Source organism: Limulus polyphemus, unplaced genomic scaffold (genome assembly GCF_000517525.1).
Source record: "Limulus polyphemus unplaced genomic scaffold, Limulus_polyphemus-2.1.2 Scaffold1280, whole genome shotgun sequence".
Lineage (NCBI taxonomy): Eukaryota > Metazoa > Arthropoda > Merostomata > Xiphosura > Limulidae > Limulus > Limulus polyphemus.
The window spans coordinates 300,038-313,311 of record NW_013666890.1 but is presented as its reverse complement, the minus strand read 5'-3'; the positions used below and the strand labels follow the sequence as shown (position 1 = coordinate 313,311).

At 34.3% G+C, this 13,274-nt stretch overlaps 1 protein-coding gene across 2 annotated transcripts in view; it reads right to left on the bottom strand.

Annotated features, from left to right (window-relative positions):
• Positions 1-13,274, bottom strand: part of LOC106462913 (glutamate--cysteine ligase-like) — a 59,945-nt gene that overhangs the window by 2,960 nt on the left and 43,711 nt on the right. For both annotated transcript variants that reach the window (XM_013922881.2, XM_022390318.1), the window contains 5 exons: positions 10,446-10,584; positions 4,783-4,892; positions 3,660-3,755; positions 3,129-3,233; positions 415-496 (listed from right to left, as the gene is read on the bottom strand). In XM_013922881.2, coding sequence (XP_013778335.1) covers positions 415-496; positions 3,129-3,233; positions 3,660-3,755; positions 4,783-4,892; positions 10,446-10,584 — 532 coding nt within the window. The remainder of the gene's footprint in view (positions 1-414; positions 497-3,128; positions 3,234-3,659; positions 3,756-4,782; positions 4,893-10,445; positions 10,585-13,274) is intronic.

The following is a 13,274-nucleotide window of genomic DNA, read 5'->3' as shown; positions in this document are numbered from 1 at the left end:
AAAACAAACAAACTATTTCTGTCACGTGAAATGTAGAATATAATCTTGTTTTAATTTCAAATAAAACAAATTAAATGGACATTTTACATAAAGTATTATTATCTTTACTCTGGATGAATTTATGATAAAACCAAAATATTTTTGGAACAAGAAAATTTATAATGATTTCAATTCAGAATAAGTCATGTTTAAAGTTCATCTTTAAATATTAATAAGCAACATAATTTTTTTTATCCGAAATAACAAAAAAATTCTACTGGAAATGTATATTATTTTACATGCGAGAAAAATATTTCAAATTGATAGCAGATATCTCAGACATTAGTTCATAAAATGCTTAATACCTGGGAGAATAAATCTACTTCAAGTCTACTTTAAAGATAGTTTTTATTTTATTTTCTTAAACCATCTCACCATCTTGGAAGTTGGATTTCATCCAAAACTTTTCATTTCTTACTGCGTCACGTTTTTGGGCTCTTTCAACATTTTCGAGAACCTACAAAGACACACATACACACAGATTTAAAACTTTCATCTAGTTACAATATTTTATCAATTTTTTATTGAGTATTGCTAAAAAAATATATTTAAACAAACTTTTAAATTATTATAATCAAGGCTTGATATTAACGGGGATCCAAGCTTGCATCAAGGCTCACACATTTGAAAGATGTAAATACAATTTCTTTTTTTGTCAACATTTTCCAAAAACAGGCAAGTAAAAATTGCAAACTTGTCAGTTGTTTGGCGAATCTACTTTACTGCATGAACATTGTTTGTAAATATATGCATGATAGGACAAACACTTTTGAATCCAACTGCACTGGCAAAAATTAAAACAAACAAAAAACATAATATTACTGTTTTATCGATCGTGTCACCCATTCCGATTATGTGCAGTAAAGTTGGTGATGTCATTGTACAGTATTGTTGACAGTTTAACCTTAAAAACTGTAACGACTACACAGAATGTACTTTGAAGCTTCATTAAAGTTGAAATGGTTGAAATTATCAATAAATGTACCATGAAAAAAAATCCCGATGTCTTTTCTGAGTTTTATTCGAATGACTGTAAAATAAAAATGGCGATTGACCTTGTGGCTAGTAAATGATCGATAAGTAACGTTATATGACTGTTGTGAGAGGCCTGATCTCCTGATCGGAATTTAGGTCTTTTGTGACCTAGGAGGGTCAGGCAAATTGTTTGTTTGGTTTGTTTTGAATTTCGCGCAAAGCTACACCAGGGCTATCTACGCTAACCGTCCCTAGTTTAACAGTGAAAGACTAGAGGGAAGGCAGATAATTATCACCATCCACCGCCAACTCTTGGGCCACTCTTTTACCAACGAATGGGTGGGATTGACCGTCACATTATTGACCTCCCTTTCGTTCAGTGTATCAACTTACGTAAGTAAATGAGAAACAGACAAGATTGTTTAACTGATGATATTTTATTCTATGGTGAATAATGTTTCGTGTCAAAAGGAAAAAAAAAACAGGGTCGTGATTGTAAGCATACTTACAAATCAGAAAATTGTTGTTGTGAATAAAGTGGACTGGTTGGTGTTATCTTTCATTTCTCGGCAATCCGTTTTCCGTGATCGGGAAATTCGACAAATTTTACCGATTCCGATCACCGATCGGTAAAACTGCATAAAATGAAATAATGATTTTAAAACAGGAATAATAATGCAATTCTCCCGATACATTTTCCACGTCTGTTTCATAACTTAATTTCACCAGGCATAGCAAGAAAGCCCATGGGCTGCTATCATCCTTGGGGTTAAGGAGGAGCTACCTAACATCTGTGGTCTCTTTTGGCTTACTGCTGTCTGTACCAACTAGCTCTGCTGAGGCAGAGATTCAGCAAGATGAAGATGATCAAGACCAATTTGAGATCTTATCTGGGAGTTGACAGGATCACTGACCAGCTTCCGGTCATGCTCCACTCATCTTCAGTAAGTGACTTTGATCCCATAAGAGCTATCCATCTTTGGAAATGAGGATCACTTCGCACAAGGAGACCTAATACTGTAGAATCCAGACTGAGAAGCAGGTGCAGGAGAGGGACGAAAAAGGGGACGAAGGAAGAATCCAAAAAATGGATGATGGGACATCATCGAACACTGACACATACCAGATTTCCTTTCACTATTTATTTTGATTAGGAAAGGACACATTTAACTCATCACCACCTAAGACCTTTTAGAGCTACTTGCATGTTTTCCATATGATATTCTTCCTTATTACAAATTCACGAAAGACTAATTAACAGCTGTTTCTGGATATGAAAGAACGGATTCCTATAAAACTAGTGGTGATGCGAATTGAACAATATTCCATCTCTCCATCAAATGTTTGACATTTTATTGACAAATATGTGTCAGCTAGATGGTAATTTGTTATATGGGAACAAGAATAGATTAGACTAACAATGATGCAAATATTTTCTTCCATTATTGATTTTGATTATTAAAAGACAGTACTTTAAAGTGAAACAAAAAGTCAGTTATATCGTGCTTCAGAGAGAAATTAAAGATCATATATAATATAAAAATCATTGAAGTTGTCTGAAAAAAAAATGAAATAGTTTGAGTTGTTTTTTCTTCTTCATGAAATACGAGTTCACAATAAAATAAATTGAGACATGTTGATATCTTTAGTTTACTTTCAATTTATGTAACATCCGCTACTTAATTCGGTGATTTTTCTGATAACCTCCACCGTAGAGCACATTTTACAATGAGCTATAGGATTGTCCCCTAAAAATGTGTTTTGGGGACCAAGCTGGTTCCCTGAAAAAATTTAAGCGTCAGCCCTGATAATTATTATAAACTGCATTTAAACAATCAATAAGAATATATCTATTTTGTTAGAAATGTAAATGTATTTTTTAATTTAATAATCAGTTATTTCGTAAATCTTAAATAAATCAAAAATGTCTGCGTTTAACCGAGATGCTTATAAAGGATTTATGTCCTAAAAAAATCATTACTTTGAATTTAAAATCACATACTCATTGGAAATGTTTGTAATTAATCAGTTAAAAGTTGTTTGTTCTGGGTGATTTTTGCTTGGGCAGTTTAATTAGTTTTCTTTAAAGTGAATTTAATGAAAATTATTCTTACCTTACTGATTGGTATGAGTAGGCTTAACTTTTTCTCAAGGATGATTTTGGCCAAAATCACCACAAATATGGAAAAAGCTGCGTTTTCGTAGTCTGTAAACTGTACCTGTTAGTATTAAATATGAAAATAAGTCAAAAAGATGAATATTCTACAGTGCATTTATCTTGACTATCTCAGATAAAAAAAATAATGTAGTGAAAAATAAAACCCGAGTTTAGAATCACTAAATTTATAATTTCTCAGAGCCACAAATAATCGGTAACCTATTTTCGAGCCACGTTTTAAAGATTATGTTATAGATTTAAATTGTACAAAATAAATCAAACTATAGTCAGTTATGTGTCTTGTAAATTGTTACGTTTTGAAAACAAAATTTAATAATAGAGATGTGATATCAATTAAACATTAAAAAAACTAAAATAAAGATTCATCTTTAAAGGGGGGGATTATAGTGTGTGTGTGTGTGGTGATAGCATATTAATGAATATGTTACAGCATATTTAGTTAATTTAATTAAATTATGAAACTCACCTCCATGGGTCTAAACTCCAATCGCCAGAAGGCGCTATTAGCAGCATCGGGAATCTTGAGCCGGATTGTTGGAAACGTCGTACTGAGCAAAACTACCTAAAAAGGAAACATCAGCGTATCTCTTGTATGGTGTTTTTAAATGTCTAACTCACCACAGTGAAACTCCGAATCAATATTAGCATACCTTGTTGATAATATATAACATTTTTTTTATAACATTAACTTCGAAAATTGTACTTGAAATATTTTAATCACCTGAACATTTTTCTTGGTTTGTTTATTTGTTTGTAATTAAGCACAAAGCTACACAATGGGCTATCTGTGCTCTGCCCACCACGTTGTAAGTCCGCAGACATACCGCTGTGCCACTGAGGGGCTTCTCTTGGTTTAGTTGGAAATTTCGCGCACAGTGCTAGCACAGTGAAAGACTAGAGGGAAGGCAGCTAGTCATTACCACCCACCGCCAACTCTTGGGCTACTCTTTTTATCAACGAATAGTGGGATTGACCATCACATTATAACGCCCCCACGGCTGAAACGGCGAGCATGTTTGGTGGGACGGGGATTCGAACCCGCGATCCTCAGATTGCGAGTCAAGAGAATATTTTTCTACGAAATTTCTTCAAGATACATATTATGATTCAATAGATTAACATTGATATACTATTTGGTATTTCGTTGGTTGACATCTCAGCGACATAGCTTCCACCAGGTTTGATATACAAAAGTTATTTTAAACTATCTCTAAGAAACCACCCATGACCAAAAATTAGACGAACAAAATAAACTAAGAAACCCAATAATATCTTCCGTCTTCGGGAGTCAATTTATGTAAGGAACATGAATCCAAGTCAGGGAAGCATAACCCATTTCTCTTCAAACAATCAATAACGATTTTAAGTAAACCTTTGTGGGGGAACTGGATTTTCGAAATCTCACATGATGATCCTAATTATTAAAAATGTCACAGTAGTATTAAAAAACACGTGTTTAGGCAATCAAGTTCGTGCACATACTTAAACGTAATAAATTACTTAGTAATTTTTTTTATCGAATGTGGAAACAATCCTTGTTCTTTCAATAACAAATCCATGTTTGACTTAATACAGACTAAAAAACTTACGAGCAAATTAAATGTTCCAGTCTCATCTTCCTCCAGTTGCTTCTCCGAAACGAATAGTGGATCACGAGCAAAAGATCGAGAAATTAAACGAGCTAGTTGAGGATCTACTCCTATTAAAAAAAAAGAGAGAGAGAAAACATAGCATCAGTTATATTTCCTAGTAAATACCAGACTTCGTATTACAAGTAGATGGTGGACTGGTCGTGTGGTAGAAGCTCTGAATTTGGGAGTTAGTGAGCCGGGTTCTAATTCGTGCAACACCATAAAATTATTTCTCGCATTTTAAGCTTTAGATGCGTTATATTCATAACAGTACTGTATAGTCTATAGATTTCATATATCATTGAAAGAAAGTCCAGAAAATTATAAATGGGTTGCGTTGCTGAATTATAGGCTTTTAGGTCTGTAACAGATTTAGTTGCAAAACTTTCAAATTCAAATAACACTGCATTCATTTATAATAAAGTTGAAATCCACACAAACCGAACAATTCCAAATTGATACCGACACTAATTTCGACATTTCAGTCCAACATATGTACAGTTAATACATATTTCTCAATGTTATTAATAACAAAAAGAAATATTCAGAATTATTTACTTAGATGTTTTTTATATCTCATAAATATGTAAATATCTGGTAAATATGTGGGACGTTGTGGGATTCAGGTTAAACCAATTAGAAGGAGTACCCCCGACTCAGTTTGAGTCTTGCTTTGGCCTGTACCTCAAAAAATGGGACACATTATACAATTACACACCTTGGGGTTTGTACCCTGTTTTGAATGTAGGTTTTGTAGTTGCGTTTTTTTTGTTTTGCAGAAAATTAACTCTAACTATATCTCATCTAAGGTTTGGATCTGCTGTGTTTACGCTATCCTTCCTTATGATGTGTATCTGTTACAAATATTTTATGGCTTATTTAAGTATATATAACAATAAAGCGAAACATGGAACCCAGATAAGAGTAAATTAGTCTTGATGTGCATACAAAACTAAAATCCAGATGGATATGCCGAAACTTAATGTTCGTACTAAAAATATGTTTAGTTTATTTCGAGTGCCAGCGTCACCTGGAAAACTTGAGCATTCTTTTTAAATGTTTAAAATTCTACAGCAAACGTTTTTAACCGGTTTAGACATGGAAAACTCCGTTCGCTGTCATTGATCTAACTAGAATAATGAGAGCTCACAATTTATGGGTTATCGAATATCTGTAGATATATACAATGCCGTGTGTTATATCAAACTAAAATCCACACTTTTTTGAACTTTGTCACAAAGTCTCCTTTACTAGTTTCCACACATTCACGTGCCCTACAAACCCACGCACCCCCTTCAAGTGGCACAGTGGTAAGTCTGCGGATTTACAACGCTAGAAATCTGGTTTCGATACCCACAGTGGGCAGAGTACAGAAAACCCATTGTGTAGCTTTGTGCCAAATTACAAAAAACAAATACAAACTCAATTTCTAGGAAGGTTGCCAGATTTGACATCATCGCACAATATTTTGTCGGAGTATCCATATCGTCTAATGATCTGCAAGTTTATTAATTCTTCGTTACTATACATGTATGGTTTCTGAAGTGAAGCGAGACCATCAACTGGCCTGTTGCATTCCACCAGAAATTTTTGGACTCATACAACGCAACAACCTAACCAACAGCAAGAAAGACAAACAAACAAAACAAAAAAACCGCCACAACAAAAATCTAGATCAACTAAGATGCCAACAACAGAAAAGACGTCAACATGACGAACCATCAACCAATCTCATAATTAACAGATCCGACCGACAATTAAGCGCTGAAGAGATACATCTGCTCAACAAAGGACTCAACTTCTCAGTAACGCCAAGAAATATTCCATCTATTGAAATAAGGCGTGCCTTGAAGACCTAGCCAGAAGACTAGTGATCGATTCTACACAGACCAAAAACACCAACAGAACTACGGAAAACAACCACCGGAAAGGAGACAAAATCAACATCAATTCCATCAATAACCAACAACTTATCTTCCCAGGTAAAACTGAAAACATCTATTTCCCCGAAACACCTCAAAATAGTATTTTAAACAACTTTTTCAAAGAATTCTCACACAAAACCACCAACATAATTTCACAGAAAAGAAAGCTAAAAAACAACCTTACACAGAAAGATATTAATTATATAAACAACCTAAAACAAGACAACAACATCAAAATTCTAAAAGCAGATAAAGGCAATGCTGTTGTAATAATGAACACAAGTGAGCACATTAAAAAAATGAATGACATCCTATTAGATACAAACAAATTTAAGCCAACCCTCACAAATCCAACAAAAACACATAAAAACCAACTAAACAAAATGTTACTACAATTGAGAAAATCCAAAACAATTTCAGAAAACCTTTATTCCTACGTACGTAAGACCGACTCCCCCACACCACAACTATACGCACCCCCAGCCTCACAAACCCCATTGTCCACTAAGACCCATAATGTCGACCCATGATTCGTTTAACTACAACCTTGGTAATAACATAGTATGGACATTTTTTACATGTGTAACGTCAGTAGGCTACTTTTTTAAAAACTCTTTTAACTTTAAATCTATTCTGGATCAAATAAATCATAAAGCCTTAATGGCCAGTTTTGACGTGATCTTCCTTTTCACTGAAGTCCCAATTACTGAAGCCTGCAAGATAGTTTTAAAACTTTATATCCAAACCCATTAATACCCATCCCTAGCAAACAACTAACAACTCTTCTAGAATTCACTACCACCAAAACCAACGTCATGTTCAACAACAAAAATTACATACAAATAAATGGCTTAAGTATGGGCAATCCTGTGTCACCAATTCTAGCCAAATTTTCATGATACAGGTTGAGTATCAAGCGATCAATTCAGCCATATACAAAAACTCAAACCAAAATTGAACCAACTTAAAAGAACACCTTTATACTTATATTAATTAATCACCTAACGTCTAACTGTAACGCCACGTACAATCTCGTACCCGTTCACACTCTCGTCCCTAAGACATGTGCCCTATAATGGTCAGTTTCAAACTGTCTTTGTTAACCTGAAGATTACCTAAGAAGGTCGAAGCGTTGTTCTTGTACTTTATTTTAATTAAACTTTTACTACTCATACAAGCCGTCTCTACTAGACATGTATGGTTTAGCCAATACACAAACAAAAACTGTTCTCCAAGATCCATCATTTGAAACGTCGCCCCTACAATATATTCTTTATCCAAATGGTCAGTACAACTTTTAGTATTTGTCCTAGGGAAAATATCGCCGTCCATCATTAAACGTTACGACGATTTGGCCGATAGAATAAAAGTGATGGAAAATGGCCAGTTTTGCTATCAACGCATTTACTAATTTACCAGCACTATAAATAATACCTCAAAATAAAATCCAGTAGCATAGCGGTATGTCTGTAGAAACCGCTAGAAACCGGGTTTCGATACCCGTGGTGGGCAGATCACAGATAGCTCTTGTGTAGCTTTGTGCATAATTAAAAACAAACAAACAAACAAAATAAAATTACACAATACTAAAGTAGAGATCCCACTTCAAAATCACACAATACTAAAGTAGAGATTCCACTTCCTGTTATATTTATCTCGATCGTTGAAATGTTTTGAAAATAACGTGTCCATGTGTTTAGGGCAGTATTACAATCAACAATACGGAACCACAATCGAAACCTCACTGTCACCAATACCATCTAAAATTTCCACGGAATCTTTGAATTGAATTATTTCCATTAGTAGGAATTAACATGAAGATTCCATAAAGAAACATGAGATAATCAAATATAAAAACCAAACTTCGCCTTGGCATAAATTTTAAAAAATCTTATATATCTAAACAACGAATTAATAAAAGCAATCCGCTAACAGCATAAATTTTACGTACTTATTTTTTTAACCATACACTAACGAATATTGAAGTAAAATTATAAAATAGCTCTATTAAAAAAAAAAGAACCATAAAATGTACACGAAAATGTGTTCCGTTGTTATAAAAATATAAGGCTTATACAATCTGTTTTACTAATTAAACATAAAAGCAGAAAACGTTCCAAACAACATACGGCAAGAATACAGTAAAGGTATTTTAACCTTCAAAAAACATTTAATATCTTAAGTGAAAAAAATTTAAAACAACTTTAATAACATAGAAAATATTGTAATATTTTAAAATGAACCACCTAATTCAAAGTGATCCTGTAAATTTGATTTGTGACTGCTTATTAATATTTCAATAACATTCATAAAATCTAAATTAGTTGTAAATTTTCTTTAGGCCTACAGAATAAAGATTACAATGAACAACGACCTTCATGTGACAAAAACGATAAAAAGTTATATAAGAACCTTATTGTTCTATATACTCACCACCCACCAACTCAGACTATGCTCTTGCATCTATCTGTAAATCTGAGAGGTCTATAGACCTTTTATTCAATTAGCGGTCTGTCACCCCCACCTCCCAGAATACTAAACGAAAACGCTTCATGGAAAACACAACAGTGTAAAAGGTAGGATTACGGGTTGTAGCTAAGAAGATTAATACATCCTGTTATTGAAAGAACGACAAGACGGGTGCATGATAAACGCAGTTTGCTAAAACATGTAATTTAGTTATAGAATGCAAATAAACCGATTTATTGTTTGTATCAGCATTTTTGCCCAAAGCTACACAAGTGCTATCTTGTACAGGGAATTTAGCTATTCGAACTGTCAGTACTAAAGTTACAGTTCGTCATTCGAGTGGTCAACTGGTATCTATTTAGTGGTCATTCGGATTTTCAATTATAAACAAGCAGTTGACCATTGAAATGCTAAAAGGTGATTGTCTGCCGGTTGATAGCCATATGAAGTTTCAATAGGATATTGACAATTGGCCATTCGAGTTGTTAATACTAAATTTACAATTAATCATTCGAATGACTAACTGTAAATTTCCTGTTTAAAATCGGAATGGCCAACTGACATCCAGTTAACACTTAATCATTCAAATGGCCAACTGTAAATTTACTGTCCACAATTCAAATGGTCAACTGCCAGATAATTGTTAGTTGATCATTCGAATGGCAAACAAACCTTATTAATGGCAGTCTGAATGGACAACTATTGAATATTCGAATGGATCTCATCTGACAGAAAGTTACTAGTTGGACATTTAAATGGCTAACTGTAAATGTCCCATTCGAAATGGGTATGACACACAGGCAGCTGGTTACTAGTTAGTCATTCACAATGTTAATTGTAACTCATCATATGGCCATTCAAAAGGTCAACTTGCAACCAATTTGTGTTCCTTATCTGCACATAGCCATCCATAATTCTGAACTAATAGACCAGAGATGAGGCAGCTGATAAACAGCATTCACTATTCACTCGTTCTTGGTCTACCATTATGTGACCCAATTGTGGTATTTGACCGTCGTCCTTGTAGCGCACCCGCGGTCTCAAAGTAGAGGGTATTTTTTTCTTTTACAACAGTGGGATATGAACCTTGAATTGAATTCATAGTTTGAATACCCTAATCTCCAGGTTACACCCCGCTACCTAAGAGATTCAAATGGTATAAACAAGTATTACGATTAGAAACTATAAATTTTAAAGTTAACAATGTAACATCATAAATTTACCTACCTGAGTTTACCAATTTGTCGAAGTATTTTTCATCATAAACGATAGGAACATCGTTTAGTTTAGAATGGTCTGTTGACAGATAAAAGCTTACAGGTTCCCATCGAGAGCACGGAATAACGGTATAACCTAACTGATCGGGCTGAAAAACAAACAAGAAAGAATGCGAACTACAAATGTGGAATGATTCTGCATTTTGTAATATCTTATTTAAGAAGAATAAAAAAACGATGAAGTTGTTTGCCTTTGTTGCTATGATTCAATGGTTTAAAGTTATGTGATCATCTGCTTACAAAAAATGTAGCTTGAAATGAAAACCTGTATTGTATAAAAGCTAATAACCAAGTATCATTATGTAGAAACAGTATTCTGAAAAGTGATTAACATTGCTGCACTCTTGTTTCCAAAATTGGCTTTCACATATTCTTAAAGATGCCAGTATAATTTTTACCCAATATCTTGATTTGGTAATCACTAACTAATTACACGATACATATATTTTTTTTACATACAACAGTATATAATATATAAACTATCAAGAGATTAAGAACAAAGAAACTGTTCCAGAATTCAACATTGTTTCTTTTCAAAGAGAACTTGAACCCTAAACCTAATTATTAGGATGAGCTGTGAACTAACAGAAGTCAGATTATCCTATATTTTTTGTGGAATAATCGTACAAACAGGGAGAAAATGTGAAGGTTGAAAAGGGTGAAATCCTCGTAATCCACGAAATCATATCGATTGTGTTTTCATGTACTTTTATTTGGTTTCTTTGTCTGTATGCCAAAATTATCGAAATTATAATGTTTACACTTCTTTTTTACAACTTCTCTTCCCCCTCCCCCTCCCCCACGCCTTAATCCTTAATTTTCATATTAGCGTCTTGACTTGCTGGCAGCCGACATTGGAATGTGAAAAGGTATGAAAATGGATAAATATTTGATAAGAATATTGGTGAGAATAGAGTGGTTAGATCTAGCACAAGTCATAGTTTAATTGTAACTGACGATGAGGAAGATTGCAAATCTTTGAAGAACAAAATGTGGCACAGTGTTTAGAATATACTGGGTAATATTTCTTCAAACATCGTTACTGCTGGTTACATCTGTAAGGAATTGCTTTATGGCAAGTTTAAGAACCAGTTCATAGTTTTTCACCTGTACTAGATACAGTAATTTGATTACCATGGCTCGAGTACGACTTAATGCAGGCCTCTTTCTTGGTAGTCCTAGTATCCCAAGCTGATCCGCATTCCTTAGTTTTCTAATACCATTAAACAAGGGTATATCCTATTCTTAAAAGTTCTAAATCCCCGATCATAAAATATCTTTACGATCTGGCTGTAAGAATATTTGCGTCAGAAAGGACTATTACATGCCTTTCCCAAAAGCTATCAATTTTCGGTGACATCACACTATCTACAACCGCCAAACAATGTCAAATTGTAACTCTGATACCACGAATTTATAACATTACTTGGTGATTTACGTATTCAAACTCGTTTCAATATAACGTACTCAACAACCCATTGTATTGTTCACCACTCTGAAAAACAATTTCCTATAGAGATACGTGCAACATATATGTTTGTTTTAAATATGCAATAAAATCTAAGAATCGCGAAATAATGCACTGAATTGCTGTTTTCGTTTTCCCTCAGGTTCTTCATAAATGTTCTAAAAGTTATTGGCACGTAAGACTTGAATATTTATGACTGTATGTATTCCACTTTTTTTCTCATTTTCGAATTGCAATTGCATTTCAAACAATAATGTAATATTGTGAAGGAAGAAGAAGTTTTCTTTACTCCTCTTAATGTTGAAAACTTCCGAACTTCATCCGCAGGAGCCGGCCAGGTGGTTAGGGCGCTCAACTTGCAATCTGAGGGTCGCGGGTTCGAATCCACATCCCACCAAACATACTCGCCCTTTCAGCCGTGGGGTGTTATAATTTTACGATCAATCCCACTATTCGTTGGTAAAAGAGTAGCCCAAGAGTTAGCGGTGGGTGGTGATGGCTAGCTGCCTTCCCTCTAGTCTTATAATGCTAAATTAGGGACGGCTAGCGCAGATAGCCGTCGTGTAGCTTTGCGCGAAATTCAAAGCCAATACTTTTAACGGACAAGAAAACCAACTTAAGGGGGGGGGGGTCGTGCATGGGCAGACTGTGAATCCCAGAATTGACGATTCCCATTTCATTGCCACTGAAACCGTGATGATAGTAAAATTACAGTATTCAGAGATACAATAGTCCAATAGTTGGCGGTCAGTACTATTAGCTAGCTGTGAATGACGACCTGAAGTTAATAAATAAGTACTTCCAAACAATAGTTTAAAGGACTATATATGGTATTACGAGCCTGTTTGCTAAGCAGTTTTCCCTTACAAAAATGGATTGTTTGTTCACCAAATTTGTCGGAATAAACGTTTTTCCAGTCGTTCACAAGTGGTTGATATCAGATGTAGATATATCTCCTACAGACAGCTTAATGTAAGCTATTAACATTCTCAGACAATAGCATAATCATTGTAAGGAAAACATTTTGTTGAAATGCACACGTTGCCGAGTTGCGCGAGCGTGCTGAAAAAGTTTAAACTAAACTTTCGTACGGTCCAAGTTTTATTAGCCCAAACCACTTGAAATGTGCAGTGATGCTTAATCACCCAAACAGTTAACAATCGTGACTTTATTAATGAAATCATTTCATACTGTCATTCTAAAACCGAATAACGTAGACTTTCCTATAGACTGTATTTGGAAAAGTTTTTTTTTGCTTCGCATTTTGTTCAACTTGGGGTATGATGGCGGGTAAAACAAAATCTGCTGTAA